The sequence below is a fragment of the Herpailurus yagouaroundi genome, unplaced genomic scaffold (genome assembly GCF_014898765.1).
Source record: "Herpailurus yagouaroundi ecotype Mexico unplaced genomic scaffold, PumYag 29, whole genome shotgun sequence".
NCBI classification, from domain to species: Eukaryota; Metazoa; Chordata; class Mammalia; order Carnivora; family Felidae; genus Herpailurus; species Herpailurus yagouaroundi.
Genome location: NW_024412377.1, coordinates 75,986,761 through 76,012,496, shown reverse-complemented (window position 1 = coordinate 76,012,496; position 25,736 = coordinate 75,986,761). Strand labels below are relative to the sequence as shown.

The 25,736-nt window shown below is 37.0% G+C and overlaps 2 protein-coding genes across 23 annotated transcripts in view; one reads left to right on the top strand and one right to left on the bottom strand.

The window, feature by feature from the left end:
- The window catches only part of PAM (peptidylglycine alpha-amidating monooxygenase), a 288,055-nt gene that overhangs the window by 228,106 nt on the left and 34,213 nt on the right, over positions 1-25,736 (top strand). For 14 of the 19 annotated variants that reach the window (XM_040447619.1, XM_040447600.1, XM_040447591.1 and 11 more), the window contains 2 exons: positions 6,134-6,457; positions 15,894-16,023. In XM_040447619.1, coding sequence (XP_040303553.1) covers positions 6,134-6,457; positions 15,894-16,023 — 454 coding nt within the window. The remainder of the gene's footprint in view (positions 1-6,133; positions 6,458-15,893; positions 16,024-25,736) is intronic. The other 5 variants (XM_040447633.1, XM_040447625.1, XM_040447609.1 and 2 more) reach the window with 1 other exon arrangement.
- Positions 13,384-25,736, bottom strand: part of GIN1 (gypsy retrotransposon integrase 1) — a 79,439-nt gene continuing 67,086 nt past the window's right edge. For all 4 annotated transcript variants that reach the window (XM_040447644.1, XM_040447677.1, XM_040447654.1 and 1 more), the window contains one exon: positions 13,384-13,637. The gene's annotated coding sequence lies outside the window, so the exon portion shown is untranslated. The remainder of the gene's footprint in view (positions 13,638-25,736) is intronic.

Sequence of the window (25,736 nt, the reverse complement as noted above, 5' to 3'; positions counted from 1 at the left end):
TAATAAAGGACTAGTAGTATGTATGGGAAATAGGACTTCATAGTCTGAAGATTACCACAATGTTTTTGATTATTTTTTTAAATGCCTCCACAATTAAGATTTTTCGCTGTCTAGGAGCGCCTGGGTGGCTCAGTTGGTTAAGTGGCTGACTCTCGGTTTCCACTCACGTCATGATCTCACATCAAGAGATCAAGTCCCATGTTGGGCTTTGTGCCGACAGCACTTTGGAGCCTGCTTGGGATTCTTTCTCAAAAATAAATAAATAAACTTTAAAAAAATATATTCTTAAAGATTTTTTACACTGTCTAAAAGTAGAGATACTTATTTTTTTTTCCAATAATTTTAAAGCATTTTATTTAAAAAAAAAAAAAAAACTCATGGGGCAATTTTTCAATGTATGTTTCTGTTTCATTTTGATCTCACTATATTCCTGAAGGTAAGCCAGAAAAGTTTTCATGTTGATGGCAGGGAATGTGAATGGTCCCTACTAAAGAAAAAAGGCCCACTGAGTCATGAAGTAGTTAATGCAAGCATACAACTTAACACATTGGGAGTTTAATTGGTAGTGTTTTAGATTTTCTTCTACTATGCTGTGTACTTTTTCCTGGCACATTAGCTGCTAGCACAGTTATGTTTTCCAAATCCAGACCCACTCAGCCAAATTACATAAAAGAACTAGAACATTTGTGCATTCTATAAGAATCAAAGTTTGAGTGAGAAAAAAATAAATGGACTCACTACAGCCTAAAATCATCAAAGAAATATTTTTATTTCTACTGATGCAAAGGGTGACATTTTTAACAATTACTATTCATCCCATAATAATTTACTGGGTAGCTGCTGTGATAGGAATAGTACTAATCACTGGAAATATGACAATGTGTAAGAAATGAGAGATTTTTAATGTTTCCATAAAAAATCACATTTATCCCTTGCCACTTGTCCCTTCTCAGATAGTTTAAATGTACCATTTTTTTAAGAAAATCTTATAGAGTTTGATCATACTACACATAAGGTATATTAGAAGTGGGAAGTGAAAACTATTGAAGAGAACAGAAAACCCTCCTACTTTTTCAAACCAAAGGTAGCCAGTCATTATTCTTTAGGCCAGCTTTGTCAAATCACTATGGTATGGAGGTATTAACTAGTTTACAAGCATCTTATGTTATGATATGGAGAAGGCAGGCCAGCAAAGGACAAAAAGAAACTTGTTCAGTTAAAGAGCACACCCGGCACAAAGCTCAGAAGACAGTTCATTTAAATAGAAAAACAAATATAGTAAGATTGACAGGTCTGAGGTAAATTCACAGGAGTTTATTAGCCACTATAGGGAAAAAAAAAAAAAGTGGAACCTGGATCCAGTATAGTCATCAGTTAGAAGGTGTGCCCTTAATACAGGTTGCTCCTTCAAATCCCAGTTCAACTTCCTACCAGATGTGCAGGTTTGTACTGTACCGTTGATTTCCTCATCTCAACTGAAGACAGTAAGTATTTTGTAGAGATGAAACGTGTTAAATCATATACAGCAACTCAGCAAAGCAACTAGGTAATGCAAAGCTCACAAAAAATTTTAGCTATTACTGTTGTCATGTGCAGTTTTATAAAGTACTTGTTTATCCTCTTATCTCTGTCAACAATAGGTAGGGTAACTGTACATCCCAGTTTTTCCAGAAATGTCCCATTTTATACCTAGTATAAATTTTACCATTACCCTTTTTCTTCTCAAATATGTCCCAGTTTGGGAAAGAAATTACATGGTCATCTTAGCAGTGGGAGCCAGAATAAAATTAGAGAATACCCCTGAGAAGTATATAGATTGACAGAGCCGAGAAAAAGGTGGGGCATAAGCAAGGAGTGTCCAGGGAAGCAGGCTACCATGAATCAGAAGTCAGTTCCACAGAGGTAGAACAGCTTTAATACCATTACAGACAGATTTTGACGTTGAAGGCAGGGATGAAAATCCATTCTGAGGAAGGAGGGGAAGAGTCTTTAAGCATGCCAATCAGATGATAAGAATCCCAAATGAGTTCTGGTGGTAGGGAGGGAAAAAATGATGTTGACACATCAGCATTGATGAATCAGTTGATTCACTGGTGAGAGAGGGACGAATCCAGTTTTCTGGATTGATGGACCCAAAACATGCTTCATCATCAAGACAGATACTATAAAAAGATAAAGTATGGGGAGGAGATTAAGAGCTCAGTTTAGGACAGGTTGAGTTCAAAATTCCTATGAAACAGACATCTAGGTGGAAATTTCCACAGGGTGGTTTTATAAATCAATTTGGTATTAGGAGAGCTCCAGATATGAGGGTCATTTGTCTGGAGGCAGCAACTTAAGCCTTGTGAATGGCTGATATTTCTCAGCAGGAAGAGGCCTTAGCCAGCGGAGAGAAAGGATGCCAGGGACAGCCCTCAGAAAACATTTTCATATGTTGGGCAGAGGAATATGAGAAAGCAAAGGTGACAGGTAGAGGAGATCTAGAAAGAACAATGTTATAAGCAGAGAGTTTCTGAAGGGACTTTCAGCAGTGCTACACGCCGCTGATAGGTTAAGATGGCTGTGGCAACTAAGAGCTCTTGAGCAAATCATGTGGAAGTCATACGGGGTGAATGAAGACGTGGAATCAGATGCCTTTGGCTTGGGAAGGAGAGAGGATGTTGTGAGCAAGGATGAAGTAGCCTTGCACGGTCCAATATGGTAGACGCTAGCCACATGTGGTTGTTTAAATTTGGGTATAAATTAATTAAAAGTAAAATTAAAAACTAAACTCCTCAGTCACATTAGCCACATTACAAGTTCTCAGTAGCCCCATGTGTCTAGTGGCGTCATGTTGGGCAGCACAGGAACAGGGTATTTCCATTATCACAGAAAGCACTGTTAGGCCATGTTGGAACTTGTAAAAGGAAAAGGGAAGGCAGAAAAGTCTGAAAGATAGACTGTGTCAGAGGAGGGTCTCCCTTGCTTCCATGACCCACTCAAGGTAAATGCAGACTGAGTGTGCTTTTATCCTGAGTCAAGCCTTTGGCAAAGAAGCTGAATTAGGAAAAGAAAAGAAAGCAAATAGGAAAGGCTCCAGAGGGTAGTGAGAGGGCTGGCATCCAGAACATTGGAGTAGGGATAGTTCTTTCTCCAAAAATAGACTTAAGAAAAAAGAGAGAAAGCGCAAATACAATTTACTTTGGCAAAGCGAGGAGGCAAATCACTACAACAGCCATAGTGACTTGAGAAAATATAGGGCTGTAAAGTTAAAGAGATATTTTTTTTTCTGTTAGGAAAATCCCAATACCTGTATATGAGATAAGAACTGATTTTTTTTTTTTAAGTTTAGGTAAACAATAGATGGAAACAGATGCATGTGCATGTTACAACTGGAATTTATGTCTTTTTTGCTGGTAATTAGCTACAATTTAGTGATACCTCCTTTATGATATACACCAAACTGGGCCTTGTACATTAACTTCTTTAAATCCACCAAAGAATTCTTTTTTTTTTAAAGAACTTTTTTTTTCAACGTTTATTTATTTTGGGGACAGAGAGAGACAGAGCATGAACGGGGGAGGGGCAGAGAGAGAGGGAGACACAGAAACAGGCTCCAGGCTCTGAGCCATCAGCCCAGAGCCTGACGCGGGGCTCGAACTCACGGACCGCGAGATCGTGACCTGGGTGAAGTCGGACGCTTAACCGACTGCACCACCCAGGCGCCCCTAAATCCACTAAAGAATTCTTAAAGGTAGTGGTCATTGTCTATATAATGTTAAGGCACAAAATAGCTACTAAGCGTCAGGGTTGGATTCAAATAAGAGTGTGCAGTATATCCCAGACACCAGGCAGTAACAATACAGTGAAAGACCTGTGGGCCATATGTGCACATAGCTAAGACCCCTAATTTGATAGTCAAGGAAGGCTTCTTGGATATCAGTAACACCTCAGTAGGATCTGAAGGCTTAGGAGCTAGTTGGTTACTGGGGAGCAATTGTCCCAGGAAGAAGAAACAACATTGTAGAGTGACATTGAAGGAAGGGGAAGTCCAATATGTGTGTAACATAAACTGAGGAGAAAGAAAGGAATATTGAGAAATGAGATTGGGGTAGAGACCCCACAACTTGCTCCATTAATTTTCTACTCCATCCACTGCACTCAAGGTTAGATATACCTGGCACAGAAAAATATTTAACATCTGAGGATTCTATATTTCCACTACCCCAGAAGCGAAAGAAAAACTCTCTAGTTTGTGTGTAAGAGTGTAAGAGATAGCCATCTAGTGGTCTCTCTCTCTCTCTCTCTCTCTCTCTCTCTCACATGTCATCTCTATAAATGAGATGCAGCCCTAAATTTCATTTTCATAAGGCCAGTGCAATCTGTATGCAGCGAAGCCTAATACATTGCTAAAGGTTTACTTTCCTCACCCAATGATAACTGTAAATGATAATTTCAAAGGAACTGGAGTGCTGTGCATTTGATATTTTATCACAGCTTTTAGATTTTTACTGACAAACCTGAAGAACCATGCGTAGTTGCAAGTCTGTGTTCCTCCATCAATATTAGACTAATGACATGGATTCAAGTTTTAAAATTCTGGTTTTTACTCATTCCTGAAATAATCTTGTGTTTTATTTTCCATGTAAATGTTTCATTGCACAACAGCACATTAAACTATTTGTATTTAGTGTGAGGGCAGGTGAATTTAACAGTAATGAATTAATTTCTTCCCTGTGAGGCAAAATGCCACTGTGGCCTAACAGATTTGGTTGAGTTGTAATTTGCTTTGTTCATTTTACTGAGATTGGCCCTATTACTTGGTAATTATTTTTTGATTGAAGATTTCACCTGGGATAAGCCGCTTTCATGGGAAAGAATTGAAAGCTTTGAGTCATTAAGCCAAGACTATTTGTAAACATGACAGGATCTCTTAGCATCATTTTGGAAAGACTTCATGTCCCCTTGCACCAATTTTTTAATAATATATTCTTTAGTGGAATGCATCATAGCAAAACCGGTTATCATTTTCATTTCCTACTGGTCATAAAAAAGATTTTGTAAATGTTAACTGATCATGCTGTAAATGTAATTAAAACTTAAACAGTAAGACTCCACGGTCATAACTAATTTCATTAGCAGCCCTTAGAATAGGGTGAGGGAAAAGAACTGAGTGTTTGTTCAACCTTGGGGTTTGGCTTAGAAGAGCAGATTTGTTTCTATCAAGAACGTAGACATGTTTCCAATTCACATAGTTGATGTAAATGGATTTAAAGCCATAGATGTAAATGATAAGGATTAAAATGCTTTGTGAACTTTCCATAGTCATATTTTATATCTCTCATAATGTTTTATAAGTAATATTGTCTTCGTGATATCAGATGATCACATCCAAGTTTACTTTTTAGTACAGAAAGGCATGAAATACATCGTGATGAACCATTCCAATGATATTAGTTTGTTAAAATCTTTTTTGTTTGAAACTGATTTGAGGTATTCTTTTTTCACAAAATTATTTTTCTGGAACTTGTTCATTTCTTGTCTAAAATGAACAACTGGAGCTACACACAGTAGCACTGCTAACAAAATAATAATAACAAAACATGGGTGTTTTGCTTGCCAAAGAAATGCATATCTGTTACGTTTCTTGTGTTTTATAGCATATGCTGAAAAAATATACCTTTAATTTCTTGTGCATTATACTTTAATAGGCTTTTAAAGACAACTTCAAAGGGTTTTCCTTGAAGGTAGCTCTTTTCTGATGTAGCTGTTGATCATATTTTTATAAATCTGATGAACTGTAACTTCCAAATCAACCCGACTCTACTGTGAAAACCATTTACTGAAACATGCCATGCAATCACATGCACATCGTTTTGTTTCCACTAATATGCAAATAGAGGTTTTCTGGTGTTATTGGCTCCTGAGATAATAGAATGACATAGGTGGTATATACAATGAAATGTGAAGCCTATTATTTTTTTCATTGTTCTGGAAAATCATCCTTTTTCCCCTGATGCTTAAACATCTGAGAGCAACCTTCTCTCTCACTTATTATGACGAATCAGGTGATGGTATTTTTAAGGCACAAAATTTTGTAAATTTTGCAATCTTATCAACCCTCCACCCCTTCTCTCTTCTCTTTTTTCCACAGGTGATTTCTATTCACTACTTTCCAAGCTGCTAGGAGAAAGGGAAGATGTTGTTCATGTGCATAAATATAATCCTACAGAAAAGGCAGAATCAGAGTCAGACCTGGTAGCTGAGATTGCAAATGTAGTCCAAAAGAAGGATCTTGGTCGATCTGATGCCAGAGAGAGTGCAGAGCACGAGGAGAGGGGCAATGCTATTCTTGTCAGAGACAGAATTCACAAATTCCACAGACTAGAGTCTACTTTGAGGCCAGCAGAAAGCAGAGTTTTGTCATTACAGCAGCCCCTACCTGGTGAAGGCACCTGGGAACCCGAACACACAGGAGGTGCGTTTAGGGCTTCTTTTAAAGAACAAACTATGAAATGCTACAATCCACATTAGCAAAATCTGAAGGGAATAAAAATGAATGGGTGAAAATACTTATTGATAAAAAAAAACTCATCAGAAAAAAACATTACTATGATTTGGGTTATCAGATACCACCTTTGTTTGAGGTTTTATTTTTGGTTTGGTCCAATACTTCATAAATTCAGCTTCTGTTCAGTTGATGAGCCAGAATTACCAGGACCAAAAATATCTAGATCGTGTTCGGAGAGTGGCACGTGAAATTCAGCATAACAAATTCTTACCAAATCAGCATTCTCTATTTTGCTCAATGGAAAGAAACTGCGAATTCAAGCCCTGATCCGTAAAGTCTCAGTGTATGAAATGCTTATATGCTACCTTCTTTTAAGGTACTTAAGGTCCTCTCAAAGGAATCTTCTATTTCGCAGCATTCTTTTCCAATTGACTTGTAAAATATAACCATTTTTATGATTTTGATTTCTTAAGTTCCATTATCAATTACTATCTTAATTGAAAATTTAGTTTAGTTTTTTTTTTTTTTTTTCTTTCCTGAGGGGATCTCCAGCAACTCAGAAACTATCAGATTTATCTTTATTTCTAACCAGGATTCCTCTGGTTATGGCTTCCATAATTAGAGGACAATACCTTATTCCCTTCAGGTTTCTGTACCAGCAAGCTATGGATGCCTCATCTTTGTCTTTAATTGTATTGTGGCCTCTTTCATATTGATTGTGTTTCATGTTACTTGCTAATGTGGAAAGCCAGATAATACAGCATGTGGAGATAATCTCCAAAAAAGTAACAGATATGGGTGCATGGCAGCTGTCCATGCGTGGGCTGGAATGGCTCAGGCTGCCAGCTTGGTGTTTTCAAATACAGCTTTGCAGTAAGCCATAAATTATTCAACACCCAGCTGATTTTTATTTATAATTGAAAAAAAGTTAGCATGTGGTGCCTTTTGCTCGCACAGAAGTTTCAAGCACGGTCCATTGGGTCTGGTCTAATACTTTCTATGGGGTGTACTGGGACCCAGTTTTTTACATCTTCATACTTAAACAGAGTCAGCCCTGCTCTAACTCCTAAATTTATCTAATGAAACTATTTCTCAAGAGGGTTTCCTAGACTCCACTGCATTAGAATCACCTCACCTAAGGTGCTTATGAAAAATCTAGACTCCTGAATACTACCTAAGAACAACTGAATTGACATTTCCAAGGGTGGTGCCTAGAAAATCTGCAGTTTATCACGTCCCTATCCATTTCATAGACAGACTTGAGTGTCTTTCTGAACCTCTATATTAAGGACAGCAAATGGTAACCCATACGACATGAAAATATAAAAGGCAGAAGGGCTTCTTTGGCAAGAGTACAATTCTATTCAAGTGCGAAATGTTAGAGTTGCAATATATTTTATCCCATGACTTCTCTTTGTTACCTTGGATTTGAAATAATATTGTGGTTCTTATCATTTACCTATAGGTATCATAAGTATGCATGTAAAAATCATAGTTTGACTTAAGGCATTGTATTCCTAAAACCTAGTTAGCTTTTCTAAGAAAGAAATATTTAAAATACCCCAAATACATTTACTTGCCAGATCTCATACCTTATAGGGTGGTCAAAATGGCAGTGTCCAGGAGTAAAATGTTGCTGCAGGATCTGGGTCAGGAAATTTCCTTTCATTTAAAATATGTGGGTAAACGTCACTGAATTAAATAAAATGATGAGTCATAGAAACATACAGCACAAATCCTCATTATAGAAAGAAAATGTGCCTGTGTTTCCTTTCTGCAATGATTTATTTTAGTGTTATTTCACTACTCTGATTCAAAAACCTTTTAAACGTTAAATGTAAAATAGCAAAATTCATACTTAGGTAAGCTATTTCTGAAAGTCTTTTTCTTTTCACCCTTCTGTCACTGTTTACAGCACAATATAAAACCTAACCTTAATTGAAAATGTTTCATTCCTTTGTGTAAGCCAGAGAATGCCCTATCCTCAGGAAACTTCCATTTGCAAAAAAAGAAAGTAGGCATTATTAGCATGTAACACCCTGATAAAATACATTAGTAGTCTAATTCATGTATATTTCCCAGGGTATGAGCAAGGGGGATAAATTTGATGGATAATCTCCCATTGTTGTTCTCATAGCTTTTTCTTTACTTCAGACAAAGCTGAGAAGGGGACCCTATAATAGTCTGGAGGAACTAACTGTCTCCCTAAATGCCTAATTTGCTGTAAGGAATTATATTACCTTCAAAGAAGAAGGTAGTTTTTCATATGAGATTATTACTCAAACAAAAATGCGAGGCTATGGTGTTGCTTAATGTTATAGCTCCTACTCATTTCAGATGCCTTTGAGACCTATTTTAATTTTTAAATGAAGAAACTGAAGCCTAGAGAAGTTAACCCATTTCAGTGAGGTCACAGAGTCTGAATTTAAAACTTGGACTTTATAACTGAATTTAAAACTAGAATGCACACTTCCTAGTTCTTTACACTTCATTACAGTCTTGCTCAAAACACTGAGCTAACTTGTTCGCCCAGTTCAGATATGCCTCCCTGGAGCTCTGGGCCATCACTGCTGACAAGCTGGAGGCTTCCACTCAGGACTCTGTTCTAATGTCCACAGTTCATGGCACTAGCACAATCCAATACAGGAGCATTTTATGCCACAGCACTTTGGATTTCATTGACTGGACCATACTTTGGAACTACAATACAGTAATGTATCCCATCCAGCTGATTTGAGAGGTCACAGGTGAAATTATTGGATCGGCTCAAAAATCTGGATGTGACTATGTGTGGTAGGCCCAGAACTACCTCATGGTTTCAAAAACACCATTTTGTGGACTTTTAGATTTGTCTGAATTCCGCTTAGTTCCATGCCTTGGCAGCTGCCTTTAAACTTGAATCCCCACCTCATAACGGGATGAGCATCATTGGACACAGCTGCATGAAGAGCACAACCAGAATGACATTTTCCATCTTTGCTATGAAGCCTTTAGCATCCCCGAGAACAAGATGGTTAAGTATTGTGTCTTCAGCGTGTCTCTAAGAGCACAAATATCCACAAATAGCACCTCTTTCTAAGTCTTGTCTTCATGACCTGTGGTGAGTCTGTTCTGAAAACTCTTGTCCCAACAGTTGTGAGAACAACATTAGAAACAGGGAAATTTCCCGGACAGGTGCAGCTAGACTAGCACAGAGGTTTTGCAACTATTGTTGGAAAGGACGTGCCTCACATAGGAGGCTATAGCTGCAGTCTCCACACAACGTACACACATGCATGCACACAACACACACATGCGTGCGCTGTGCGCACACGATTCAGCTCACCCCAGAACAGTTCTGCATTTGGCCAAAATAAAATCTGAAAACCATTCCACGCAGGTTGTATGCTGTGGATCACTTCAGACTCTGGAGCCTGACTTCCTGGCTTTGAATCCTAACTACACCACTTATTATGTGGTCCGTAGGAAAAATTAGAAAAGAAATTCTCTGGGCTTTAGTTTTCTCATCTGTAAAAATGAGGATGATGACAGTACAGTCCTCATAGGGTTTTAGTGAGGGTCAAATAATACTTCCATGTATGCCAGGTAATGCATGGAAAGGGCTTTGAACAGTTTCTGGCACACACAAAGTATTAAATAAATGTTGTAATACATTAACAATACATACGATTATAATTGCCACCGTTAACATCATGTCGGATTAGGATTTCAAAATTTTAAACACCAAAGCAATAGGAGTAAATGTTAATTACTATAACTTAAGCAGCACCCATGAGAGAATTTTCTTGGAAAGTGTAGGAAAGCTGTAAAATTTGGCACTCTAATTTGATAAATTCAGAAAATGACTTGGTAGTGTTCTGTCGTAATGGCAGTGTGTGGCTCTCAAATCTCTGATCACTTACATTGACCTGCCTTGACGTTTTCCTGTGATACATGATGTACAGTGTGGAAATATTCGACTAGGTAAATGAGAAGCAAATACACTCTTTTTTACACCTAACATCATTTGTTTTTTTACCGTTAATTTGATATTTATATTGAGACAATATTCGTAGGATAGGAACAAAATCCTAGTCTTTATTCTAGTGGCCTTCTGGAAACCACACTCACTGAAAAATAAATCTAAAACTATATTCTCAGTGGCAGATTTGATTGGAATGCTATTTGCTAGCATATGGAAGCCTGGTTCAGCATATATTGTATACCTGTGAACAGAAAATAATATCTGCATGTGTGTGATGCTTATCAAAGTATTCACAGACTCTTAATCAACTCAGAGTCTATATTTCAGTCATATGCTTACCTCTAGGTTCACATCTTATAGAATTACCAGGTAAAATAAGGCATTCAGCTGGCTTAAATTTCATCCCTGGAGGGAAGGAGACTAATAAAGACAAACATATACATAGCCCTCACTGTGAGCCAGGCTAAGTGTTTTAGGTGCATTAACTTATTTAATCCCCATAACAACCCTATTTATAAACCCTTTTAGAGAGGAAGAAACAGGCACAGAAAGGTTAAGTCATGTGCCTAAAGTGCCATAGCTGAAGGAACCAAGATTTGCTCAAGTCTTGGTTTTAATCACTTTGTTATTCTGCCTCACAATAATATAAAATGATAGATAGATAGATAGATAGATAGATAGATAGATAGATAGATGAGAGAGAGAGAGAGAGAGAGAGAGAGAGACAGAGAGAGACAGAGAGAGAGAGATAGGAAGGCAGGCATGCAGGAGGGAAGCATGATGACAGGTTTTTTTTCCAATCATCCCGTCATCTCATCTACACTTGTAGTAACTCTTGGTGTAGATTACTTTTGATCATACTTTCTCAGTCAGCATCCAAACATTTTGACCAAGTCGAAGATCTCATTTGCAATTAAATTTTAAAAAGAAAAGAAATTCTGCTAATGCTTTTGGCCCCTATGTCTAAATTCTCTTCCTCACTTCATCCTCATTAAATGAAACACTGTAATTTAATCCTTGTTTTCTTTCTGACTTGGTTATAAACATTTCTCATCTGTTTTCAGTTAATTATCGCTATGGCCGGCACTTCTGATGAGTAACAGTCTCTGCCCAAAATAAGTCACCTTTCCTCACTAGATGAGAATTCCCAAGTGTAGAAAAAGCAGCCATTACATTTTGTTCTTGTTGAGGTCATCTAGTGATTTCACTAAAACTAATCTTTTAATTACGTAACACTGAAGTCACAGCTCTGGGTTTAAAATTAGATTTTTTTCTTAACTTTACTTAATTCTGTCATTTCTTCTGTAACACAGATAAATGAATGCCCTTTTAAATGCATATTAATAATTTCATATGAAAGTAGCATTGATCACTATATTAATCTCTTTCTTGGAAAGGTATAATTCATTAATTCTTAGTGATTTATTGATATAATTTTAATAGTAATGTTTAATTTTTTCTGACGGTCGTTAACTTTTTTTCTAAATATATAGAATATGAGGCTGCACATTGACCTTTATAATGAGTGCAAGAATTCCTCCGAAATAATCCTATTATTTGACATCTGAATTTAGAGCAGCTGACAGAGTTGGGAATGGCTTGCCAAATGTCATGCGTAAGACATTTGTATTAATTTTCAAATTAAAACTGAAAGGCTGCAACATTAGTCATATACTGAATCGCCTCTTAAATGAAAGCTAAGAAAAATCTGAATTCTTAATTTTTAACTTCTCCATGATTGAAAAAGTTAGGTTTAAGTTAGAACCCAAATATATTTTATCATGTAATTTCTTTAATAAGGATTTGAAATAGTTCTTAATTGGGGTTTAGAAAATAATCAATCTTGACATTGACAACTAAAGTCTGGCCCCAGCCCACAGTTCCTTTCCTGTGAAGTGAGAAAACGACCTGGGATGACCCAGTACTGTTCTGACATTCTATGACTCTCATGTAGCGACAGGCAGGGATTGGAGAAACAGGTTATTGACTCCATCCATATACCTAGACCACTAGTCCTAAAAGACTGCTTTGAATCTTGATCATCTAATCTTAAAGGGAACAGCTTTTAACCACCTAATAATGAAAAAGATGGTGACACTGGAAGCAAAAACATCAATTAACTGAGCTAATGTTCACAGAGGAGACATGAACTCAGTTTTTCTGTAACTATTTTACAATTTCTAGTTAACCTGGAGACCTAGATCCTAAGAATGTTGAGGTCTTGGGTTGGTAATCTTAAAAGTGTGTGATGGTATTTTTAAATGAAATTTTAAATAGTATAACCTCTCTAAAAATTTTGCCATGCACAAAGTAGTTCTCCTTTGCATTGACTCAATACTCACAGTGTATATATTTCTTTTTATATATTTCCTTACATATTACCTTTACTGTTTTGAAAATTCACCAAACCTATACATTTTAATAATATGTTCTATTTACACTATTTTTCCTTCTTGAAAATTTCCAACCAAACGGACTCTCATATGTGACAAAATAAGCTGTTAACAACCTATCAGTCAATGCTTTTAGCAGACTTTTGAGTGCTTACCAATCTAAGGTCATTGGTAATTGGGGTCATTCATAGCCAGTTTAAAGTTGATTGTGCAGTATTTCCAATAATGAAACTCACATGTGTCCCGGTTTGTTTATTTTGGACGCTGCATCTATTTTTTATCAGAATTAGTATCTCTGGACCTTCATGAGCACCTAGCTTCCAGTACCTGCTGGATGAACCACTGAATAGAAATGTTCTAGGAAACATATGTTTATTTTCTTTAATAAAAATGATTAGCCAATTAGCATTTTTATTGAGTCTCTTAACGTCTTCAGCAGTGTGGGGAGTAAAAAGAGGTAGTACAAGTGAAATATAAGATTATAAGGGTGCTTAAGTGCCGGTTGACAACATAAATAAGTAGACTGGACCACAGCATTCTGTTTAGTGTATTTATTAGGCCATAACAGGCAGCCAGGTGCTGTGTTAAGACTTTACAACAAATAGTGAATACGACACGATCCCTGCCCTCAAGAAGTTCCATCTGGGTGCAGTAGTTCTGGGCACTGAGAATCTGATGAAAAGCAGCTAAATATCTGTGTTATCATGAGGTTCAAGGTTGCCTTGAAGACCATCCGGACTCTTCAGGTGCTGATGAATGAGCATCGAACAATGACCACCAAATGGACAAGCTGTAACGGAGATGGGAGTGAATGACATACAACCTGAGAACTTTAAAATAATTGAAAACATTTTCTTTGGGGGATGATAGATCCATCTGTTGATCTATCTAGACATCTCTAATTGTCATGCTTATACCACTGCTTCCAGATTTCACTTTCAAAAACACAGTTTTAATCATGCCACCCCATGCTTAGACACCTTCACTGGCTACCAGTCGCCTGTAGCAGCAGTTTGCATCCTTTTTTTCCTATTATGACAAACGTGACAGATGATGAATGTTATTCATCTGAGCAGCCCCATTCACCTCCACTGCTGTGCCCAGAATTGTTTGCAAATGTAAGCGTGCCAGCTGTAACTCTGTTCCCCTTCTCTTCAACTCAAGAAGGCGTATCTCAAAACACGTGAGTGAGAATGACATTCTCATGGGCCCTAATATATTTCAAAAGTAAATTATTCCAAACTCTGTGCTTTACTGATACTAATAATATACTTGCAGCATGCCTCAAAATTAATCTTCGTATAGATCAAGACACCACAGCTCAGACTGACATTCATTCGTTGTTAAATCCATTACTCTGTCATATGGTACACAATATATTTTCCAGTCTAAACTAGATCTCCAGGTCTGTTAATCCCGCCTTTCGCTCCCCTAGCCCCACCTGGACACAGAGAGGTATCCTTTCCAGATTATTTAAAGATCTTGAAAAACGTTCTGCAATTGTAAACATCCTCGCTTTTGATCTTTCTGACCAAAATATTCTCTGCTCGCTTCTGCACTCACTGAACTCCTCACTTACCTTTAAGTGCATACACAAGTGTTTATTTCTCTGGGAAATCTCCCAGGTCTAACCTTAACCCTACCCTCTCCCAGCCAAGCCCCAGGAAGGATTATGGACCCTCTCCTGTGTTCCATCACTACAGTGTGTCATAAGTATTTGGTTTCTGTTTTTCTCATTTTATTCTACAAGGTCTTCAAGGCCAAAAGCCATGTTTTATTCCCAGAATCTAGCAATGCCTTACATAGACAATACACTTAGCGAATACTTGAAGATGCTTCTGCAGAAGTTGTAGGCAGAACTGACCTAGGCATTCAGTTGCGCTGTTTTCTTAATTTTTATTAAAGAAAAAAATTACATGTGCAGAGGTAAAAAGACTTTGAATGAAGCAGTACTATTTCCTTAAGTGCAGTTGAGAAAATTACTTTAAAAGTGTTTATTCTCACACCAGCATGCTCTCAAGCTTTCATAAGCTGATCCTACAAGCCCTGTGCTTTCCTTTCTTCCTCCAGTCTTTAATGCCTGTCTCTAGGGATTTCACTGCATGTTGCCACATCCTCCAGAGGATGGGAAGGAGCAACAAGACTCGAATTGCTGCATTTCTACCTCTCGGCATCTCTGTTGAAGTATTCGAGAGGGAAAGAAATATGGAACTGATACAGTTGATTTCACAGTATCTTCCTAACTTTATATCCTCAGTCAGTACAGCTACTTCATACATCATACATCTTTATTCATAAACATGTTTATAAAAGGGCCTAACACAAATAAATGCAGGTATTCTCTAAGTATAAAGGTACTCTGATTAGAAATCAGAATAACTTGAGAGTCACAGAGTTTGTTATGTTTCCCTTCTCTTGTGTCAGGAAACAGTGAAATACAAGCCATGAAAGAGAGTGTCCCTCCAATCCCATTGCTATAGGAACCCTCACATTCAGAGAAATGAGATTGGTATCTTATATAGATTCCTTGTATGATATAATTAGCGATGGTTTATTATAGGGTCTTGTGTCTATTGAACATCTAGAATTTACACAGGAGTCAGATCACACACACACACACACACACACACACACAGGCTTACTGCCCATGCTTGCTATTGATTCACACGTAAAAGCTCTGTATTAAAATGATGCCATCCATGTGGTCTTATTTCCCAAACATGCTATTTTTAAATAAGAATCATGTCAAGAAGAAAGTAGTCTCAGATTTGCTCTATAAGGACTTCCGGGTAAGCTGTTTTCATAGGCATGTTATCAAGAGGAAAAGAGGGCATACGGTCCCCAAACAAATTCACAGTCACTTCATTTCATAGCTCAGGAAGCTACTCGGCATGTGCATGTGGTTTATTTATTTAGAGCACGGCTTGACTTTTTTTTTTCTTTGCGTCTAGTGACATTACTGCATGAGTTTCTTATAACCATTGTGCATCTTCATGAGGTTATACAGCTTTCCTTTTTACACCAAATGTCTGTATTTATCTTACAGATTTCCATGTCGAAGAATCCCTGGATTGGCCTGGAGTATACCTGTTACCAGGCCAGGTCTCTGGGGTGGCTCTGGACCCTAAGAATAACCTGGTGATTTTCCACAGAGGTGACCATGTCTGGGATGGAAAGTAAGTAATATTTTTCCTTCAGGGTGTAAATTAAAATAAATATAGCATGCATCACTTTTTGTTAAACTAGGGTAATAGTAAGAGAACTACCAAGGTTCTTTGTGAACTTGATTTTTGTGAGCAAACCATATTTATCCTTTGAATGCATGACTCTGATAAGTAATGGAGAGGAAATCTTGGGCATTTTAAAACAATTAAAGTAGTTTCACAAACTAGTTGATGGAAAGAAGACAATGACAATCTGATTCTGCCTACTTACCATTTTCTTCCCTTGTCCTTGAAGCCACCTTCACATTCTTAAGGAGGATAGTATTAAAAGGCAGTTAAGAGAGTACATTTGCCGAGGCCTTTCAAGACTTCAAAGAAAGTGCATCCTGAGAAATGATCAACCAAGAAAAGTTACTAGTTGACTACAAGAAAACACTTTGTTATTTCCGTGTGCATGCTGCATAAAGAACCACTTTAAGACCGTTGGACTTTCCTTTTCCATCAGACTGCTGCACAGCAGTGAAAACAATTAACCTTCTGGAGATTATGGTTGAACCAGTTTAGCCACCACATGTATAGAAATAGTAGCTTGACCTTCATATTTTCATACAGATTAACTTTATCACTCACATTTTCTCTTTTTATGAGCACCAAAGACTTAAGAATAACACGAGGACTAATTCCCCTGCTTTTCCTTTGGGTTTCTCTTTCCAACCTTTTATTCTACCTTCCACTATCTACTTAGAAGGATGTTGACTAAAAATGTCTAACATTTATTGTTTACTGCGGGTCTGTCACTGTTTTACATGTTTACCTAACTCACCTTACAACAGCTGGGCACTGTTATTATCACCATCATTCACATTTTCCAGATGAAACCAAGAGGAGGTAAGTGTTTTGCCCCACGTCTCTGAGTTAGAAAACGGCAAAACCAAGCTTCACTTCCTCTTCATCTGACTCCAGGGTTGGCCCAGTTGCCCACTTTGCAATATTGCGTTTTATAGGATTGTGAGCACATTCACATGATGACATTTTTAAAAGGTTGGTCTCAAATCTAGCAGGTTATCTTAACTCTCCTGAGTAATGAATATCCATTTATTCATTTATTTTATCACAAGTGTGCATATGAAGGTGAATCTTAAACTAACAATGAACTGTAATGAATCTTCTCCTTTCAAGTGTATAGCTGTAGGGTCTCATTTGGAAAACGGAGAGCCTACATATATAGTTCAGTTATTTTTTTCCCCCTAATTTCAGAGATACTGATTATACTTATGCTGGTGCTAACTCCGCTCTGTCACACAAACGTGTATGTATTTTTCTTTGTGCAGGTAAAGATGGCACTCATTCAGCATTTCACAATACATTGGTAGTTTGGTTATTGTTTAATTGTCCTCTCCAGTTGTCACACTTGAAAATGGAATCTGAGAAAGGAATCACCTCAGAGTTCAAAGCAATCGAACTCAATATTCGTATTCATACATCTCTGTTACATCGTCTCAGTCATTATTGAACATCTAATGGTATTTTAACAAGTGCTTTTAAAAGCAAACTATTACTATTCATTGTAGCATATTCTTCGTTTTAATGAATATTGCTACATTTTCTGCATGGATTTCTAGCCACGTTTTACCAGAGGAGAAAATTACAGCATCATTTTCTCCCATTGATACTGTTTCAGCTGGCTAAAGCTAAATTGGATAAAGTCCAAGTCTCCATTTGAATGTGATACTCATTCCAAGTAAACAGCAGAGGCTGGAACAGTTTCACAGGAGAAGGGATCAGTAAAGGCCAGCTTGGGGTGGGAGACGATGACACAACACTGAAATAAGAGCCACATAAGAACAGTTTCTGTGACTTATATGTTAGTCCTCACTCAAGAACTGCTTTTTCCTGGCATCTAGCTTTCATCTAGATAACCAGTATCATGTGCAAATAGATTCCAGCTTCAGTGCCAAAGCCCTGGTGTGTTTGTCCCGATAAATGGCACCAACAAAAGGGTGTTGTTAAAAATGCAAGACTTCTTCAGAGCAGATGTGCTGGTTTAACTTATTAAATCTCTATTTCTTCTTTCTTATTCATCTTTATCTTTCAGGTGTAAGAATTTTGTTAGCTGTCTTTCCTTGTGTCTCTCTTGTATTGTCCATTGGCCTCTAGCAGCCTTTTCAGTCATGGTTGCAAGGACATTCTCTTCTGGAACGTACTTCTTTGCTTTTAACCACTGTCTGCTTTATTATTCATGAAGAGAATTAGAAGTGGATTACTCTTTATTTTTTTAGAAAAATAGATTTGGATTTGTACGCTCCGTTCTTTGAACAGTCATGCATAGCGATCCTTCATATATAAGCTGCATTATATAAAATAGGCAAAGTACATAGTTTTTGTTCTCCCTCATTAAATATCCAAGGATTGTAAAAAGAAAAAGACAGCACCTTCCTGAAAAATTTATGATGTACTGGTGAGAGACAATGGACATTAAACATTGGGAGGAAATTGCATTCTTATTGCTACCACTGTTTGAATAGAGTAGTGAGAAATCCTGTATTAATCTTCCTTGGAATTTTTCTCATCCTGATAGTTCTCATGTTCACAAAATTGTAGTTTCCTTAAGGTCAGGACTTGCTCTAAAACTAAGCACTCTGTGTCCCCTAATTTTTAGGATGTGATCATTCTTTATTAGGCATGCTTCATATTAATAATCCATACTTAATACTTAGTACCCAAAGCTCTTTGATATCATCATATCAACTTTTTTATAAGTAGTATTACTCTTCATTTCTACCTGATTTCCCTGATCACCCCTTACTCTTCTATTTAACCATGCTAAATAAGCATGGCAACCAAACTGAAATAATAATAATAATAATTATTATTATTATTATTATAATAAACCACTTAACCTCCTGAAAGGTGGTCATCACTCCCTTTCAGTATTTGATTTCCATTTTCTTTCCTGTCCATCTCTTACTACAATATGGCTACTTTAAGAAGCTTCTTCTAGCTGCAATAAGAAATGCCTATTATCAGAAGGATGTAATGAAATGTTTAAGAGCCTGCGGTCTGTCCTGGTGTTAGGGAGGCATCACAGCTAGAGCTCTTTCAAGTTTAAATGTGTCCCAGCAGGAGGTGGGTAGCTCCTGCCTCAGTAACAGCTGTTCCTGGGTCTCAGTCTTAAAATCCAGACTCCTGTCAAATCTTGCTTCCTGGCCTTTCTTTTATTTATCTCAGCTATGGTTCTGGTTCCACTGTGCAAGACTCACATCACATACCCACTTAACTAAACCACGGGTTTTACCCCTTATTTTTAGGTGTTAAAAAGTTGTTTCCTTTGTACAATTAATAAGTTTTCCACATGGAGTGGAAAGGAAAGTTGGAAGTTGTATCACTTGGAATTCTTTCAGTAAGAGAGAAAAACAACTCAAACTACCTTCGGAAAAGAAGAAATAGATTAGATTGTATAAGTGAAAACTTCAAGGGTATGGTAATCCAGATGACATCACTAGGATCCATTTTTTAACAAATTTTCTCCTGGTTAGCTCCATTCCTGCGCCCTGATTGATCTCTGTCCCTGCTTTCGGCTTCAGAATCACATTATCACACTAGTCTCACAGAAGATGTAGTCTGTGTCCTGGACAGGTCAACAGAAAATCCTTAAATTGAGTCTGTTAGCATATTTTTTGGTCTGACTTAGGTCATGTCTCCTCTATCTCCAAACCAGTCATTGTGGCAAAAAAATAAAATCCACTCTTTGGCTTAGCTTGAGTTTTTTCTTCTGTGTCTGGAATGTAGGAATAGAGTTGACATCAGAAGCAAATGCACTGACAGCGGGCTTAGAATGTTGGGTCACCTAAAGAAACATTGAAGTTTCATTAGCTCAATGTGGGGCAGCAGACATTGGGCACCCAGAAGAGCAACTGTGCACCAGAGAGCTCACCTCCAATCTCCCACCTAATGTACACACACCTCTTAGAAGATCTTCCACAGTCATCCAGTGCTTGAACTCTCAGTACCAAGAAATTCCCTATGATATGAGACATACTTTCCAATTATGGGACTCATCTAGCTGTTATAAAGTTCTTCACTATGTTAAACTCAAATCCGAGTCTCCTAACTCCACCTGCATGACAACCTAACGCAGGGTGAACTTACTCCCATTTATCCATGGCAATTACTTACACATTTGAAGAAAGTCTTTTCTTCTCTGGAATAAGTATCCCCAGGCCATCAACCAATCTGTATGCTGACATGATACTGTCATCTGAAGGTAGTTTGATTCCTCATCCTTTTGAAGTGTTTTGTGGAGAAGTGGCCACAATACCTCATGTATTATCTGCTCAGCAATGCAGTTACTATCCTTAATGTGTATTCTAGATATCTCTCAGCGTAAAAAGTTTGTATTCACTCTTATTCAGCATTCATATCATCTTGTTGTGTGTTGAATCTGCTAAAATCTTTAAATACATTTCATAAAACTTTTACTGGAAATTTATACTTATGTGGTGTTTTTATTTTTTAACATATATTTATTTTTGAGAGACAGAGAGAGACACAGCATGAGCAGGGGAGGGGCAAAGAGAGAGGGAGACACAGAATCCAAAGCAGGCTCCAGGCTCTGAACTGTCAGCACAGAGCCTGACGCGGGGCTTGAACTCACGGATTGTGAGATCATGACCTGATCTGAAGTCAGACGCTCAACTGACTCAGCCACCCAGGCACCCCACTTATGTGGTGTTTTAAAAATACTGAATTCAGGACTTTATTCCAATTATATTTCCCGTCATTAGATTTAACAATTTATAGATATTATTTAACCAGAGAATGAGCTGTCCCTCCCAGCTTTGTATCAAGTCTATTGATGTACATGCCTTTCATATCTTCATAAATGTTGTTTATAAAATTTGAATAGTTCAGTGGTTGGCTTAGCAAAGTTTTGTTCTTAGATATGTGGTCTTCTGGGATTCTTCTCCCATTTGCCCCCAAATAGCTCACAAAACATGTCTTCATCAGTGCTTTATGGAATGTTGCCAAGATCTCTTGTTTCAGAAGTCTCTCTGCATCCTTTCAGAAAAATCGGTTCAAGATTTGTCTCACTGGTTTTCTGGAGTCTCAGTTAAGATATCTGCTTCATTTAAGAATTAAGTGAACCTGTAAAACAGAACTCAAAGTGACTGAATGGTACCTTAGTACCTTCATATCTGAGAGAAAATCATGAGGGGTTCTACAGAAAGAATGTTTCCATATTCTAGCATTCTCTCTCACATTGTCATTTGCCACTCAAACCATCTTCTTCCAGATTTATGTTACTTTCTCTAGTTCTTCGTTATGTGACTATTCTTCTATCGCTTTTGCATACACACATTCAATTTGATAACTGGCAGGGAGATTCTCCAGTCCAGTGAGGTCAGTCCTACTAAGAGAAGACTATATATATAAATATGCAAATATGTTATATATATATATATATATATATATATATATATATATATATATATAATCAAGACAGCTAACCTAAGTTTGAACCTTGGTTACCATTTTTTAGCTCTGAGACCTGCATGAAGATGTTTGCACTCCTTTAACCTGCAGTTCCCTAGTCCAAAAAAATGAGGACTTTAATAAGTGCCTCATTCTATTGAGTAACAAAAAGCACTTTGTTCAGTGACTTCTACTCAGTGGCTTTAGTGACCCAGCAGAGCTGGTGCTATAATACCTAGCTCTTTGTTCTTTTCATCCCTGTTTGTGATGTCTCCAATGCTAGGTCCATTGGGGCACTAAAGAGTCATACTGGTTTCTTTGTCTGTCTACCTAATTTACTCCTCACAGAGATTTTTTGCAATGTGTATATATTCAGAAGTGAGTGTTTTTAACATATTATTTAAGTATATTCCACTTAAAGACTCTGGCCTTTATATGGTATATCTTTGCTTTCCTAATATTGAGGGTATCTTTCCACTTATTTTCTCACTTGAAAACTTACAGTTCTAACAGATGGTTAGAGGAGGTGGTGGCGGTGGGGGCGGGGGGAGATAGGTGAACTTGGTGTAAGGAATTAAGAGTACACTTATAATGAGCACTGAGTAATATATGGAAGTGCTGAATCACTGTATTGTACACCTGAAATGAATATAACACTATGTATTAACTCCACTGGAATTAAAATTAAAACATAAAAGGAAAGAAAGAGAAAACCTATGGTTCTCTCTCCAGCTTCTTAATTTATGTAATTGCAACATTATATTATAGTTCTCTCTTCAGTTGCTATTATTTATTTTGCATTCCCTTAATTTTGATTGATGGCACAGAAGCTTATTTTCTTCTTACTGGAGTTTATTTTTTGTGTGAATATAGCAGAGGATTTCTTCTCAGCCTTATCTAAACTATTTGATTGGCTGCTAATGTGCAAAACCATTAATGGGGGATTCAAACTGCTAAAATAAAGAAGTGATGTATTCCCACCCATGAACCACAGTTCAGTCTTTTTGACTGAGTGCGTTTTCAGAGAAGCAAACAAAAGTCAGCAGTGCTCCAGGCACTGTGTGAAATTTGCAGGGTATTATTATATCCTGTAAAAAGTTAAATGTGGTTGAAATAAAGACTTCTCTGCAGCATATAATGTGGGGTAGCTGCTTTAGAACACTAAATAAGCAGTTTGCTATAGCAACAGTATATCCAGTTCTGTAATCTGACATCCATTTGTGAACTGTTCAAGGGTTACCGTTCTTTGAATTACAGGAATTTATAAACTACTTTATTTGGCAGATTTGGTGTGCATGTGTATGTTTGTGACTTTCCCATTTAAGAAAAAATTTCAACTTCTGTCCCTTGCCCTGTGTTACTACCATGCACGAACTGTTAGTGGCACAAAGCTCCACTATCCCAAATGAAAGAATCCCGACTGGCCAGCCAATCAGCTGAGTGACTGTCTCTTGATGTGCAGCTATAGGTATGCTGAGGTCTGTTATGCTCCAGCTTTATCGGGATATACAGTAGGCATTGTTGCCACTATACAGTGCCACTATTATTAAGTATCAGTAGTGGGTCAGAACACTACGTATTAAGCGTACAGCACTTGGTAAGAACTATGAGGACTTGGTAACTTTCCATGTTACTAACTCACAAGTGGGGGCAAAGTAGATAAATAATACACTAGTATGTTCCATGCCCAATCCAATAAACTGCAAGAATACATGAAAAATTTAGAAAATACAAAGGGGAAAAGGAAATCTAAATACAATCAGTAGATTTTTAGCAATATCCATAAATATCCTAGTTATGATGCTGTATTATAGTTGTGCGAAATGCTACTTTTGAAGAGAAGTACATATGAATCCACAGTTCAATTCAAAATTTCTTTTCAAAAAAGAGGAAACAGATTTTAACTCCTTACAGTCAGGGAAAGCATAATTCTCACATTATTTAGACTGCTATGGTGCTGTCATAAAGCACTGGAATGTTCCTAGATAATGAAGAATATGCCTTAAAACAGATCATAAATGAAGAGACTATTCTATTGTACATGAATGTGAACCTTAGAGCATACTCTGAGTCTCAGACATGCTGACCTTATGCTATCCAATATCATAGACATGTTGGAAGAAAAAGAAAACAACACTGATGGTTGAATCCAATGCCATTGTTTTCTAGAAGAATAGTTATGATGTTTTTAGTATAGAAATTCATATTGAAAATAGAGTTTCAGATACACAATAACTCTTTGGTGTTTCATTAAAGAATTACATCATGTTTGCCCTTTACCGGTCTCCCATGTTTTAATAACACCTTGTACATTCTTACATTGGTTCTAATAAAATTTCACATTTCAATTTAATGAAGATCCCATGAATATCTTATAAAATCTACTTTGTTAGTGATGTTACTTCTATTTCATAAACTCAGGTTTTTTTTTTTTCTAGGTACTGCTGTGTGGTTTTAACTACACGTAATAGCATATGTAAACAGTATTACTTAAGTTTTAGGTTGACAAAGTTGAATCAATATTTTGTTTTTAATTGAATGCATCATTAATAAGAACTACTTCAGGGACTTAGTGTTATCTTTCATGGAAAATATCCCCAAAGACTCTAACAGTCAAGAAGCTCAAATAATCATGTGATGAATTTTTTAATGGCAAGAGAATGTAATCTTGAAATTTTTATTCTTCTACTGGGACTCTACATAAGTTCCACAAAAATGTCAACCAATCAAATATCAACCTAATCAATAGGTCTGTAACAGATCTGAGCACTCTTTTGCCTTTCCAAACTGCAAATGTATCTCCATTAATAGTTAATATTATTCAGGTTCTTCTTTTGCTTATACAGTTGAACTACAACATATTAGTTTTTTTCACAGCTTTGTCTGATTCTATAAAGGAAATTCTGTTACAGCTTTGACTGTATCAAATAGTTTCTGTTACAGAAATATTTGTTGATCATCCACTGACTCGTCTGGAAAAATATGTATATATTGTGTATATTTTTATGTAGATACACATATGTATGGCTCAACTATGTGCTAATTCAATTCTTCGTTCTTTAACATATAAATTGGTCCCTTTGTGATTTGTAGATTTACCTTTCTGTTATATAAGCTTATATTACAAGATTTTATCTTTGTCATTTATCTCAAATAATTACCCAAACAGGAATTGAAATAAATATAGTATCTATGCTAATTGTAAATTTAGGTAAAGATACTACCAGCAATTTATATAGAAATATAAATGGAAAAAATGTATATAAACATATATGTTCATAATATTTTATAACCTGGGAGATAGAATTAAAAAGCAGAAACTGTCATGTTTGTTTTAGCTTTATATTATTATGTAGTTGGTCATTTTGTACTTAAAGAAAAGTTGTTTTATGGAAGAAGTTTTATGATTCCAGAATCAATTTATGTTTTATATTTTTTAAATACTTTGAACATTATATACTATATCCTTATATTATGTATTTGCATGTTGGGGCACCTGGGTGGCTGAGTCGGTTAAGCATCCGACTTCAGCTTAGGTTATGATCTCGCAGTTTGTGAGTTCGAGCCCCACGTCAGGCTCTGTGCTGACAGCTTAGACCAGTCGCCTGCTTTGGATTCTGTGTCTCCCTCTCTCTCTCTCTCTCTCTCTCTCTCTCTCTGCCTCCCCTGCTCACACTGTGTCTCTCAAAAATGAATAAATGTTAAAAAAAATAATTTTAAAAATATATGTATTTGCATGCGGTTCTTATGGCAAATACTATAGCAAACATATTTTATATTCCTTCCTGCTATCATTTACACTTTCCTTATTACAGTGTGAGTTAAAATAAGTTATGCTTCCTTTTGTAGTTTCAAAGAAAATAGCTATTGAATTAAAATATTTTGAGGAGTTTTGAAAAAATAAGAGTTCTTGGTAGTATTTCTTTTTTTTTTTTTTAATTTTTTTTAACGTTTATTTATTTTTTTGGGACAGAGAGAGACAGAGCATGAACGGGGGAGGGGCAGAGAGAGAGGGAGACACAGAATCGGAAACAGGCTCCAGGCTCTGAGCCATCAGCCCAGAGCGTGACGCGGGGCTCGAACTCACGGACCGCGAGATCGTGACCTGGCTGCAGTCGGACGCTTAACCGACTGCGCCACCCAGGCGCCCCAGTAGTATTTCTTAAATTCTCACGTGAATATGAATCACCTGGGGTTCTTGTGAAAAGTATGGACTTCAGGGGGCGCCTGGGTGGCGCAGTCGGTTAAGCGTC